This window comes from Ambystoma mexicanum, chromosome 12 (assembly GCF_040938575.1).
Source record: "Ambystoma mexicanum isolate Mex_15411 chromosome 12, UKY_AmexF1_1, whole genome shotgun sequence".
NCBI classification, from domain to species: domain Eukaryota; kingdom Metazoa; phylum Chordata; class Amphibia; order Caudata; family Ambystomatidae; genus Ambystoma; species Ambystoma mexicanum.
Window position 1 is genome coordinate 518565681 of NC_090936.1, and position 14748 is coordinate 518580428.

The 14748-nt window shown below is 44.8% G+C and overlaps 1 protein-coding gene across 3 annotated transcripts in view; it reads left to right on the plus strand.

The window, feature by feature from the left end:
* Positions 1-14748, plus strand: part of LOC138513728 (peptidyl-prolyl cis-trans isomerase G-like) — a 400359-nt gene that overhangs the window by 190115 nt on the left and 195496 nt on the right. For all 3 annotated transcript variants that reach the window (XM_069628805.1, XM_069628807.1, XM_069628806.1), the window contains one exon: positions 8284-8551. In XM_069628805.1, the coding sequence (XP_069484906.1) occupies positions 8284-8551 (268 nt within the window). The remainder of the gene's footprint in view (positions 1-8283; positions 8552-14748) is intronic.

Sequence of the window (14748 nt, forward strand, 5' to 3'; positions counted from 1 at the left end):
TAACCAAGGAAAACCTCAGGGATTTCGTACCCCTCACCCTCCTCCTCAGTATAATACTGTGTCACCCTTTGGGCATTCACCTGAGCATAACCCCGGGCTCCCCTAAGCAGGTGATCCTCGCTCGTCCACCCCCAGGGTTGGGATCTGAGAGTGCCAGCCCCCTCTATGCCACCTGAATAGGAGATTCTCGAGGTCTGCTTCGGAGAATACCCTCAGGTTTCTTACACTATCCATCCAATTCCCAATGGCCACGAAGCACTGTCTCAAGCACAACAACACCTCTACCTGGTTCAGGTCTAATTGAACCAGGAACTGGGTGTCATCGGTGTACTCGGGGATGATATCCTTAAACACTGCTGGGGTATAGGATTGGAGGGAGAGGCTGATTTGAGCTGAAGAACAGCCTTCTCTACCGTGTCCTCGTAGAATATCAGGAACTTGGACCACACATGTACAGTGACACTAACTCCGACTTCCGGTACACTATACGTGGCAGAACACCAATGTCGCCGATAAATATTGGCCCAGATAATATACATTTTAGAAATGAGAAATTGAGCCACAGAGTCGCAGAAAGACTGCATCAGAGTCACAGTCTGTGAAAAGTTCTCGGTAGATGACAAGGATTTCACAAAGGCAAACAGCTCTTTAGGTTGATTAAGAACACTAGTGACTTTCTGAGTGAAGGTTTGTTTGAAGCAAAGATAGATCTGTGGTAAATTTTAGCCGGAAGTCTATAGGCAGTCTTCTCAGCTGCACCATAGGAATGCCTCCATTTGCGTTCAGACCGTCTAACCTCAAGACGGGCCACTCTAAGTTTGTCCGTAAACCAAGGATTGGATGGACGATTATGAAGACGAGCAGGTTTTAAGGGAGTGACTAAATCTGCTGCTTTCTTCAAACAGTTGGTCAATAGAGATATATTAATAGGCAGACAGATGTGGCAATTTTCCAGCACACTCGTCAAGGGAGCAGTCCGATCCACAGAGCACCAATTGCGCTGCAGCACAGACAAGTTGGGAGCTTTAAGAGGAAGCGTGGGAATTTGGAATGTAAATGGCAGCAGACCATGATCAGACCAAATAAGAGGTTCCATAGGAAGAGTGATAATATGGGGTTCGGGTAGAAAACATCAAATCAAGAGCATTTCCAAGGGAATGGGCAGGCTCAGTGACTGATTAACTAAGACCCAGATCTAATAAGGAGTCACAAAACAGACTAAAAATTGGGGCACGGGTAAGATTAAATACAATATCAAAATCACCTAGAATAATAAGTATAGGGTATTTAACCTGAAGCTGTGCTACACGTACAAGAAATGGTTCAAGAAATCCAGCATGGGAACCCGGAGGCCTATCGATAAGCAGAAAAGGGGAAACAGTAACCCCAACAAGCAAGGATTCCATGTCTACCCCATGCGTGTAGGGAACCCTAAATACTTTAAATGTTGATTTAAAAATTAAAGCAACACCACCCCCATGATGAGAAGCGTTCCTATCCAAATGGATAATTTTATAGCATTGTGGAAAAACTTGCAATAGGGTGGGAGCTGAGGCAACGTCACTGTCAAGCACATGAAATCAGGGGACCAAGTATCAAGGATATCGTGCACAAAAGCTGCTTGTGCGACTAATGAATGCACATTGATTAGCATTCCCTTAACTGACAAATTCATTTCCTGATTAGCATTTTTCAAAGATATTGACTCATTATTCCACTTGGGCGGAAAGCATGTAAAGACCGGATGCATAGCAAGACGAAGATGGAAACACCAGGACGACTCATCAATAGTACCCTGACCCTAAACTATAGCCATTCCCAACAGACCTAATCACGGCAGATAGCAAGGGAATAGGGAACTCCATACCATTAGCTCTAATCCAGAGGGTGAGAAACAGAAATAAGCACCCCCATTACACAATGCTCATCAAGATACAGCGGGAGGCACAATGCGCCACCACACACAAACTACAACCAAACAGCAGCCCTAAGGAAGTCACCCCAGGGAAAACCAATGAACTAACTGAAAGATAGTCATGATAGGAGGAAACTAACGACTGAATACACAGGCTGACCAAGACGGATGCACTAGGACACCCCAGCACTCTGACCCTGAACCATTCAAAGCTTCAACTTATCAGTGTCCCAATAGATAACAAGAGAATAGATAGTACCTATCCCGTTCCACACTCGAAGGAAAGGTTCAGACACACCTATTGCTACATACAATACTCACTATAATACAGCTGGATCCACGCAGCACCCTCACACACCACAGCAAGACGTCCTATAAGGAACCAGAAACAACCCCACCCACAGGGATACAGCTCAAATGGAACCAGAAGTATCTCAATCAGGATACAGACCCCACTAACCCAGCCCTCAATTTTCTGCATACTCAACCTACACAAAACTCACGCAACCATTTATCTCGCTGCAATCCGCTCGCACTTTACCCCACTGCATCAACAACACATAAACAGCACCTACAGCACACAAGGTCTCGCCTGATCCGATACTTGCACCAAAGCCCAGCGCTCGGTGTATACCGGGCTGAAGCTGCCAACAGCACACCACCTCTCCCACTCTCCTACTCCCCTCCTCCCGACTAACCCTACCCACCCTCCTTCCTGTTTACAGATCTGCCAGAGCGCCTGGTGACCAATTCTGTTGGTAACGGTGCGCTATATAAGTACATATAGCATAACATAACATGTATCTGGGGGATATAAATCTAAAAATCTCATTACGGGGGGGATAAGAGCTTCTTACCCCACTGTGCCCAGACTGTGCACGGATGAGTACAGATGGGCTAGACTTAGGTGCGACTTCGGCGCGCAAGGTTCTAGCCTGCTGGATCGTCTGCAGCGCTTCCGGGGATGTGCTGCCTTAATACACATTGTATTGTGGCAGCTGGGTCCCTCCCACTGTGAGGACAGTGAAGAGAGACTCCTGGATGTTGGGTGACTGGATGTGAGAAACAAAAAAACTGCCTCCAACCACACGTGACCCTGGTGGCTAGTAGGGGATCACTATGATCACTTTGTGAAATAGAAGCTTTACATATTGTGACTGACAAATCTAAGGATGTCATCCCTTCCCCCCTGGGGGTAGACTTTTCCCATGGGGCCTGGGTGGTGCTTCCGCAGTACAATAGTCCCCCTGTAGGTGGTGCATCGGGGATGAACACATGGGAGAGGACCATTCTCAGAGAGCGCGGTATCCCACTGTCTCAGTAGACCCTCCCTCCTTCCCCAAACCAAGTTCTCCCTCACTTTCTCCAGGCTGTGTTAATATCTGTTATTGTAAAGCTAAACTACTTAATATGAAAGAGCTGACTAATACCAAAGGAGTCCCATGTAGCTCTACCATCACCACTGTAACAAAAAAGTATCATGAGTATAATGATTACTTCAGAGAACTGGAATGAATGGTCTAGTCTTTCACTATATTCGATTGGCCCAGAGAAATATAAAAACATAGAGGGAAAGCAAGATGGGGAGAGGAGTCCTCGAGCGAGGAGGCTAGGCAGACGCTGACCCGGCGTACCAGGAACTGAAGCAGGAGACTGTGATGAATCCTGTGGAGTCCTCACAAAGACCCTACCTAAAGTCTCCTCCCAGGTGACCAGGGGAAGGAAACTGCTACCTAATCCTGACCCTGAGGGTGGTTTTTAGTCGGGCAGATCACCTGGGAGGGGAATAGCCCCAGGGGGACAGGAGAACTCAGTTGGGAGGGACGCTGTATTTGTCTTCCTCAAAGGAGGAAATGTCAGTGCTGCCAGAATATGTAATGGCTTGCTGTCAGAGGGAAGTTTTACTTCCCAAAGCTAAGTACTTTGATGTTGATGAAAAAGGTCATAATCCATCATCTGTTGGAAATCAGAACCGCTCCAATAAAACCATCCACAGATATGATGGTGAAAATCCCTTTAGTCTGCAGGGGAATGGTAAAAACAAATCGTCAAGTATTAACATCTTAGAATATTAAAACCTTAAATCTGTTGTGCATCGGAACCACTCATTAAGTCCTTATAAAACTCTTGCAGAAGATGTAATTAAGGTTAGAATTGGAAATAATACATTTGGAAATAATAATCAAAACAGAAACAGGTATTTGAACATTGAGGACTTCAAGTCCCACAATGCCCAAAGTACTGGGATGAAGTAGAGGGATGCAGAGTCTCAAGACTGCAAGTGGCATTCTAATTGCCCTAAAGACGCACACCTGAGGGAGACTGGGAGGTATAATAGATCCCCTCAGGTGCAGGCTATAGAGATTAGTATAGGAGGTGGAGTGAATACCGGAACTCCACGTTGCAGTTGAAGTTGAAAGAAACTGTGGGAGATGCCGGAGCGTCCATGATTAGCAAATTGAAGGCTGGTTCTGAGTGGATCTCTCCCTTTAATGACCCTGTATGCAGAGGTTTTGCAGCGGGAAGCGTTGCTTGTGAAAGCTTTTCCCTTGAAGATTGCAGATGCAGAGGCCGCACAGGGGAAGGTGTTAAAAGTAAAAGCTTTCCCCATTGAGGATCAACTTGTTTGTAAATCATATTGCCAATGTGAGAGAGAAGCAAATATTGTGAGCGACCTAAACAAGCAATCCCCAAACCAAAGAAGGACGAGTTGGAATAAAAGCCAGTATTAAGAAATGGTTAACCTAAAAGTGGGAAAACAGAAGTGGCAGGAGAGCTGCCTTCCTGATGGAAAATATTCAGGAAGAGAGGAGCATAACCTGCATTGCATCTGGCAATCGCAAGTGGGTAATAAACAGCACCAATGTGTTTCATGTCTTCCCAGAAGTAGTCAAAACTGATGTTGTGCAAAAAGTCAAAAGACTGATTGAAGTAAATCAAATCACAGAAGTACTTGTAGTTGTAGTAGAAGTTTTCATTAGTCCTGGCAGGTGAGTACACCAGGGCAGAAACATTTTAGTAGTAGACCTGGCAGGTGAGTGGACCAGTAAGAAGGTATTAAAGTACTATACTGTGGTTGAATTCTGAGAAGACGAAGAAGAGGAAGAACTAAAAGACATTGGGCCTGATCATGAGTTGGGTGGTAGCCCTTAAATGCGGTAGTAACATTGTTACTGCCACATTTAAGGGTCTGCCCAATCTTGAGTCTGCCATGTTTACCCCCAGCTCAGAGCCTGGTGGTAAACACGATGGAAAAACGCCAATTTTATCCGCAATTACTGCCAGCGGCATTGCCATGCAGTAATTGCACTGAAAATTCCCTATTGGGTCCGTTGGACCCCATGGGGAATAGGGAGTAGCAGTTAGCGCCTAACCCGTGATCCGGCTGTAATACCGCTGGACAGGTGGGCGCTAATACTGCCCAACTCGCGATCAGGCCAATTGTCAATTGTTGTGATGTCATCCTGATAAATAATCTTTTTGTTGACGCAGATGAACTGTGGAAATATACTCATTGTTTGAAAAATGTTGTGTTGAACTTCACACCATTAGTAGAGAGATAAAGACGAGTTGAACATTTGAACTTTTTTGAACTATTGATTCCAGTCCGAGTAAGAGACTTTCTAGGAACAAGTGGAATTTTCTTATTTGAACTTTGTTACAAGTTGGAAGAAGACCAATTTTGAACTGTGGAGTAAAAATCCTGTCTAATCTGGCGAAGGGGGATTTCATCCAGATTACAAGGAGAAACAGCTAGTAAATGTATATTGAATATAACTGTTAATTTTGATTTAAATTGCCATTGAATACCTTGTTATGTTGTTGTATGAAAAGGTTTGAGGGACGGATTCCTTTTGTTAGAGTGTTTCCTTTAGTTACTTTGACAGACAGGGAAATCCTTGTTGGGTTAGGGATAGTGAGACGTTTGTCAAACTCATGTAAGTTAATAAAACGGCATCTTATGAAAAACCTATGAAACGTTGTCCACCTCACGTTTCTGACCATCCACAAGATGCTGTGCATGAAGCTGAGTGGGAGCGAGAAAGCAGGCAGAGGAGGAGCTCCTTTGAACGCTGCCCGAACAAACCTCTGGGCGTCAAGAAGCCTGGGAAACCGCCAGGAAGTGAAGCCCTGTTCCACAAAGGTAGAAGGGACAGGCGGAGTGGCCGCCAATAAGAAATTGAAGAGAAACTGATCAGCGGGGACCACGCTGACCAAAGCAAGCACCCCGGCGCTCCCGGAGCCCCAGAATGAAGCACCGCTGCCTAGAATGGTACCAAATCAATTTACCAAAAACAAAACTGAGTGGTCCATTTCACTGAAGACCCTAATACTGAAAAACCCTAAAACTATTAAATAAATATATATAGGGTAGTGGGATAAGGGGTTAAAATGGGTCAGGATGGGGTTGGCGTGGTGTTTTAAGGATATAAGAACAGAGGGCTTGTGGCGGCCCCCCACCCCAATTTAAAAAATGAATAAATAAATTCTGTGTTTTTCAGTATTAAGGTCACGAAGAAATGTACCACTCTGAATTTTGCCCCGGTAAAATGGCATATAACCCCCGAAAGATGTGCACCAGAGAAATAGGTACGTGGGCAGAGCTGAAGGTGCTGAGGGTCCAGGGGAAGCCACAAGAGCAAGATAGCAAGAGGGTCTGGGACTGTGAAAGAAGTTGAGAGTGTGCAGAAAAGAGTTTACTCTCCTTGCCAGGAGAGTAAACCAAGCTATTGCACCCATACAGTTTGAGTCTGGGACCCACACCCATATGAAGACAAGAGAGCGAGAGCGTCTGGGACCCCAAGAGAAGCCGAGAGACTGCTGCGACGGGGAGCATACGCTTCACAGGAGAGTAAAACAAGCTATTGCACCCATACAGTGCAAATCTGGGACCCGCACCCACATAACAATAAGTGAGTAAGAGGGTCTGGAACACTGAATGAAGCAGATACGCTACAGAAAGGAGCACATGCTTGGCAAGAGAGTAAACTAAGTAATTACAAAAGAACATTGCAGGTCTGGGACACGCACCCATATGAAAGCCAAAGAATAAGACGGTCTGGGACCTTCAGAGATATAAAGACAAACCAAGCTGGACCTGTACTGGGTAGGAGAGTGAACCAAGATATTATGTTCATCCGTTGCAAGTCTAGGACTTGTACCCAAAAGAGAGGTTGAGAATAAAAGGGTCAATGACCCTTATGATAAGAGATTGTTTTGATGAAAAATCCATGCTTCGCAGGGAAATGCACCAAGCCGAAATTATGAAGGATTGCGAGTCTGCGACTCGCACGCTCATGAAGATATATAAAATACAGTGACATTTACCTGAGAAGATCCAGGGTATTTAGGACCCAAAGGAAAGGAAAGTAGAACCAGAGAGAGAATGCAGGGGAAAGGAGCAAACCCAGAGAAAGCTTGGGCCTTTACCTGATAGCATTTCTTTTGTCTGTTGGATCACCAAAGACGATGGGAGCTTTTCAGTTGGCAAGAGTTATCATGAACACTTTTACTTTGGAAGAAACCAACCCTACACAGTTGATTTAGCTTATTAGTGTTGAGGAGAGAAGTAGGCTTTTGGGACACAACGGTCACACGCATTTGTTTTGACATCCTGATGTTTTCCTTAGTTTCCTTTGAGACAGGAAAACCCCTCCTAGAATTTATACAGATGCCTTTCTCTGACCCTATTTTTGGTTAATACATGTTTATAGTCAGAAATATGACACTGTTGTGTCTGAGCCTTCTTTCTGCACCCTTACAATGTTCAAGGCTGTCCATGGGATGTGAATGAAGAATACCTTTGTATGTCTGCTGTTTTTCAGATCATTGTGAATCTTTCCAGAGTTTTAGGGGAGAATAACATGACACGATGAGGGATTAGTAAGTGATCGGGACATATGGCGGACACAAGACTTCTCTTTTGAAGGCACGATAAGATGATTTCTGAGACTAGAAGTGCAAATTCCCGTACTCAATGCTTCCGTTTGAGAACCCAGTATTATTTATGTTAACTGGCAGGAGAGGGGACATATTCACATCTCTTTGGTCAAGAGTAAGTCTTGTGGCACTTGAACAAAGACAAGAAGGACCAGAATCGTGCATCAACTTCTCTCTTCACCATTTTGCTTTATTTAATCTATATTCTTGCCATTCGCTTCCTGATTACAGGTCAACCCATAGTGAAGAGGTTTCTTCACCATTAGCAATGAACAGATGTGAGAAATGTCACTGGCTTCACTCTCCATTCAATGAGGTCCAATATTGTGGATGTTCTTTTGTTTTAAAGATTGCTATTGTTAGAAGCGTGTGGAAAAAATATAAATTTATTTTTCTTTTTACGAGTATTCTCAAAACTATTTTTTCAGACAGAAGTCACCGCAGAGATCACATGAGTTTAAAAGACAAACTCAAGGCACAGGAAAGATTGTAGAGAGTGTTAAATCTCCTGGCACGCTGAAGATTTTCAGGAATAGACAGGAGGAGAAGAAGGCAGAGGAAGAAGAAGAAGAAGAGGAGGAGCAGGAGGGACACCCAGGATTTAAGGTGCAGCATGTGAGGACCGTGCAGAAGCTCAGGGATGAGCCTGATTCTCAGTACAGCAAGAAGAATACTGTGCTGCAGCCTACCAACCAGGTAAGAGAGGAGAATGGATGACTGGCGTTCAGGGAGATTTTAGGATTGCTGATACATGAATACTCCAAAATGGAGGGGGAAACTCGAATGCCTCTAAATTGTAGAAACCAAAACCCTTAATGGGTGGTGCATGACAGCGAGTTACTTCCTCCGCGGACACAGGGCTTCATTACCTACATAATGGAGCAGGTGAGAAAAGGAGAGAAATCTTTCTGGCAGAGTGCAGGACAGCCAAACACCTATCAGCCCTTAACATTTGGCATGCATAAATAGGTTATTGAGGTATTAAGGACTTAAGAAAATGTCATATTTAGGCTGTTTTTACGTGTTATTGTAGGGAAACATGGGGTTGTTTTTTGGGTGGTTCAGCTTTTGTAGCTTCCTTGAAACATTTTGTTCGAATATGCTGTGGCTAAATGGGGATGTTGCCCCTTGGGGTTTATCACAATGTTAGCCATGCAGGGTCATCAAGGCATCTGTTCTAGACAGTTTTCCTGGAGTAGAAATGTAAAGAAGCCATCTGTAGTAGCAGATATATTGTTAATATCCGAAGAGACATGCCCTGCTTTCACTTCAGACCTCAAACAGCAGATTGGGAGGTGTGGTGGTGTGATTAGCACTAGATACAATTGTCCTAAGCTAGTCCCAACATAGGCACTCGCACCAGGAATTAGACTCCAATATAGATGATCCGTTGTGGTAAATCGTTTTGGAACAACCCATACCTCATCTATCTTTTCAGAAAGGATCTATTATAGTTGGCATAATTTGGAAAGTTAATTGATAGACTGATTGTTGGATTATTGATATTTATAGAGCACTAACACACAAGGGGTTCTCTGTAAATTTGACAACACAAGTCTCCTTTAAGCTCTATGTTTAGATATATTGATCATGCACTTGCATTCTTATGCTGTTAGGCAAATGGACTACAGCAGCTGTGATAAGCAAGACCATTTTTGAATGGTTGTTTATGGTGACACAGGAGAGCCACTGCAGAACATTAGTGTGAGAGAGCAGGCTGTAACAAATGCTAATGATGAGTGATACTGAAGATGGTGTAGGAGCTCTGGTACATTTGTATCTTATTTATTTTAAAGGTTGTATTGTCTGGGCATAATCGACCAGGCAGAAGAATGGTTTCTTCTCTGTAGCAGTCTGGGGTGGCTTCACTGCAGGGCTTGTATGGATGCCTCCAGAGAAAACCGCACCCTGAATATACAGGCCTCTGTGAGGGAACGCTTGGTGTCCCACATCACCTCAGACCTATTAGTTCTAGTACATAAAACGGTGACTCCTGAAATCTCCAATGGTGGGGCCCTGAGACTTACGTACATAAAAGGTCCTCCACAGAGTGTGCCAAAGGAAAAGAAGCAAGCAGAGAGAGGCCAGGAGTGAAAATCCTAAAGGAGGGCTATGGCGAATGTGAATCATATGCCACCATAGTAAGCAGACCAGTGAGCTGTGGCACAGAAGATGTGTGGTGATGGCAAGCGGTGGTGTGTGGTGGCCCGCAAGGAGTAATTCCTTCAGCGCTTGGGATGCGACAGCTGCCTATAAAATGACTGTCATCAATATCAATTGATGACTACAGCTACTCTTCAAGCTGGTGAGAGAATAGATCATTTGGAAGGCAGTTCCGTATGTAGCTGGTACAGGAGATGTAATCATGGTGGACATTTTGGAGTGGGTATATCACTGGCAGCAACAGGAAGTATAAATGCTTAACATTATATTCAAACAAAAAATCAGGATGGGAGACCCACACTTTTGAGATTCTGGATAATTTTAGTTTAATCTCTGAAATTTGGTGATGATACATATAATATATCAATTGTTAGCATAATAACAGACAGACAGACAGTTGTACATTTGATATGTAGGTGTACTACTAGGTACCACCCTCAAGAGTGTGGAGGGTGCAAGCCTTCTGATGGTGCAAGATCTCTTGGATACACAGTTAACAAGGGTTTACAACACAAGAGTGAATGCAGCCCAGGACCTCAGTTGGTCCATGGGTATTGTCGTAGGGAAAAAAACACAACAACAGGTGTGTACAAGTATGCAAGGGGTGGAGTTGTGTCATGGATCGACACTGTAGTGTTTCGGCCACAGGGTACGAAGACTGGACGTAGGTGACTGGGATGGCCTTCTCCAGGATGGAGGTGAAGGGATGAAACACTGTCCGTGGGGTATCTGTGGGATTCAATGACAGATAGTTTAGGAGGAGTGGGATCTCTAGAGTTAATTGGTGATTTGCACAACTTATTAGTGACCAATTAGTGTCAGGACAGGTGCAAAGAGTAAGCACCAGAGAACAGAAGCTTACCGTGAACCGACAAGCAGTGCGGCGGTAAGGGCTTCTGAGAGTCTTCAACCATGCGGGAAGTCAGGTGAAGGCGGTGGCCCAGTGCCCACTGTTGCTGATGGAATTAGTCCAAAGAACCGTATCTGGAACCAGGGTCTACAGATGGTCAATCAATGGCGCCAGCAACTGGAAGGAAAAGACAGGAGCTACTAGTGGTCTTGGTCTAGTAACAGAAATGGTTAACTGGTCAGGGGTGGTACATACCTGATCAGGGGTGAAGGAGCCAGGAAGCCGATTCAACAGAACCAGAACGTGTGTGATGTCCGGTTCGAGTGGAGGCTAAAATCGCCAATATGCGCCCAAGTTCACTACAAGGCAGGAGCCTCTGCGAGGTGCAATGCGTATGAGGTGCATGGAGGGAGGCATACATCCTGGTTTATGGTGCCCGTGTGGTTGAGCTGTGTGGTCAAAGTGATCCAGAAAAAATGACTAACTGAGGGAGTGCCGGGTGACGGTGCCTGTGGGTCCCAGCAATTGACATGGTTACTGTGCAGCAGAAATGAGAGAGCAGTGAAATGCCAAAAAGTAACAGGCATGAAGTTGAAGGCTGAGTGAAATTGTGTGAGGGACGTGGAGTGTCCCGAATAGACTATGGGCCAGCGAGTAGTTGAGAAACAATTTGCAATTCTTAAACTTACTTGGTTACTGGAGCAGAAGCGTCTAGCTGTAGCGTTGCGGTGTGTGTAAATGAAAGTGAAACTAAAAAACTGCAAGTCACAGGAAGTAAACTCCCCCAGATCGGGCGGTCCAATCAGCTGTCAGCACGTGGGCCAATGGGAGTGCCACGTGTTGGAGAGGGACAAGCCCTGTCAATCAACGTTGGCTACGGGCAGAGGGTGCTGGGAAATGTAGTCTGGGGGTGTTCGTGGTGCAAATGCACTAGAATGCATGGTGTACTGCGCAATGTTATGACAGTTCATAGCAAGTCCAATAGTGACGTGACTGACTATGTTGATGCCGCGAGTGGCGGCTGTGCAGAGGTGTGTGCAGCGATTCAGTGCTGAACATGAGCAAGTTATGAAAATACAGTATAGGTGCAAGTCCATTGTGACTGACTTGGGTGGTGGCTGGAGTGACAAATACAAGCACATAAATGTGGGTGAGCATGGCATACGTTTTAAAAGCCAATCGATGGTCAAAAACCAGCATGTGCATATTCAGGGTGACAGTTTGCAATTCAATGTTCAAAAACAGCATGCGCATATTCCTGGTTACTCATTAAAGAATTAAAGAATCACTCAGGGTTGAAAGGAGACAGTGGTGGCAGTTACGTCCAGAAATGTTTCCATTCAACGGTAATGTTGAGACCGTTTTTTACTGTATTCAGTCTATGGACCCACTTTTGCTCAAGTCGGGTGACGGCCAAATTGATGTCACCCCCTCGTTTCTGTGGGTTAATTTGCTGAAGGACCATCCACGTGAATTGTTCGTTGCTGTGTCCTTTTTTGTGAAAATGGTCGACTAGAGGTTTGTCTGCCACACAATGTTTGATGCAAGACCTGTGTTTCCTGATGCGTTGTTTAATAGGCCTGATAGTTTTGCCAATGTATAGTAAATGACACGGGCATTCGATGACATAGATCACATGTTTGCTTTCACAATGTATGTGGTTCTGTAGGGTCCAATGGAAGTCATTGTGGTCAAATGTTTTACTGGTTTTGGTGAATTTACAGGCCACACAATGTCCGCAGCTGAAATGGCCGACCACGGGTGGTAGGTTCCATAGGGTGGAAGTCTCCTTTTCAGGCTCGAGAAAGGTATGGACCAAGGTGTCTCAGAGGTTTCTGTTTTTCTTAAAGGCGAAAAGCGGTTTCTTGGCTAATGTCCCCTCATTCTTAATAAGGTACCAGTGTTTGTTGATCGCACATTTGGTTGGGTTGCTAATAGGACTGAATGTAGTGACACAGACAGTTCTTTCCATGGGTTTCTTCTCTTTTGTGGTGAGGCAGAGGGTACGATCTGTGTTAGCTGCTCTCTTTTTGGCCATTTTTACAGCTTTTTTGGGGTATCCCCTGTCAGTGAGACGTTGTTGGAGTTGATTTGCATGGATCTCAAAATTCTCTCTCTCGGTGCAATTTCTTCTGACCCGGAGAAATTGGCCATACGGAAAGTTGTATTTGAGGCCGACTGGGTGGTAGCTGGAGAAGTGTAAAAGGGTGTTCCTGTCTGTTGGTTTTTTGAACAGCTCAGTCTTGAGAATGTTGCCAGTGCGATAGATGTGTAAGTCTAGGAAGTTGATGGTCTGGTGGTCCCATTCTTGAGTGAATCTGATGTGGGAGGTTCCTTTGATTGAGCCAGTGATGGAAAGAAATTAGTTCGGTCTGACTTCCTTGCCAGAGGAGGAGGACATCATCTGTGTATCTGCGCCAAATTAAGATGTTGTGGAGATAAGTATTGTTGCTGTTCAAAATGTGGCCTTCTTCATATTGTGCCATATATAAGTTGGCCACGTCCGGGGCGAAGGTGGCGCCCATACTCACCCCTTTGACTTGTTGGTACAGCTGTCTTTCAAAGAGGAAAACATTTTCCGTCATGGCAAGGCGTATGCATTCGAGTATGAAGTTGGTGGGCGTGGTAGCGATGTCTGGTCTCTTGTTGAGCCAAACCATGAGTGCTTCTAAGCCTTCTTTTTGTGGAATTGGTGGGTAAAGGGACTCCACGTCCATGGTTACTAAAATGCAATCCGATGTTAGAGTGACTGTTTGTAGGATCTTGATGGTGTCCGTTGTGTCTTTCACATATGATTTCATGGTCCCTATGAAGGGTTTCATAAAGATGTCTGTGTAGAGTGACAGTGGTTCTAGCAAAGAATCACAAGTGGAGACGATGGGTCTTCCTGGTGGTTTTTCAGCATTCTTATCTATCTTCGGGAGTATTTAGAAGGCGGTATCCTCGCGTGGGTTTTATTAAGGAATCTGCGCTCATCTTCGCATATCCAACTTTCTTCCTCTGCGTGTTTTGTGAGACTAGCGATTTCTTCCTTTAATCGTGGTGTTTGGTCTCTGGCGAGTTTTTTGTAGGATGTAGTGTCAGCCAGGAGTCTGGAACATTCTTGATTGTAGTCTTTGGTGTTCATGAGAACGATGCCGCCGCCTTTGTCAGCGGGTTTGATGGAAATGGTGCGGTCGCTGTTGAGTTCTTTCAAGGCTTTCCTTTCTTCTTGTTTCAGGTTGTCTTGGTATAAATTCTTTTGTGATAGTCCTTCGGTAACTGTTTTTAATACCATTTTCTCAAAAGTGTCAAACTCTCCTGAGATGGTATGCGGGGGAGGTACAAAGATGGATCTGGGTCTGAGGCCAGTGTGGTTCTCTTGAGTACGTTCTTGTACGGGTTCAGCAGAGTTGTCTTGTCCAGGGTTCTGTGGGATGTACACCTCAAAAAAATATTTTAGGCGGATGGTCCGGAAGAATTTCCTGAGGCGGGATTGGCAGAGGCTGCTACCGAAAGAGGTGGTAGTACCAGCTAGGTTGTTCACTCTGTCAGAAACCTTGCTTGTGCACCACCTCATCAATGATATACATTTCATTAAAGAGTTAGAAATTAGACTCTGGGTATTCTGGACAATGTTACATTTTACTGTCCTCTTTCCCCAGTAAGATCTGCAGAAGCAAAAGAGAGGTTTCTAATGAGGGTCATTTAAGCATAGACTATGCAGTAGGGAGAGCACATAAGCCACAGTGAATGAAAACGACTGACAAGACAGATAGAGGAAGATGATATTGAGATGGTGGCCTGATGCAGACCTTGGTACTGCAGCTCCTAGACCCCCTTCATAGAAGGGTAGACCAGAAATAATAGCCAAGAGGGACAGAGGAATTAAACAGTGACA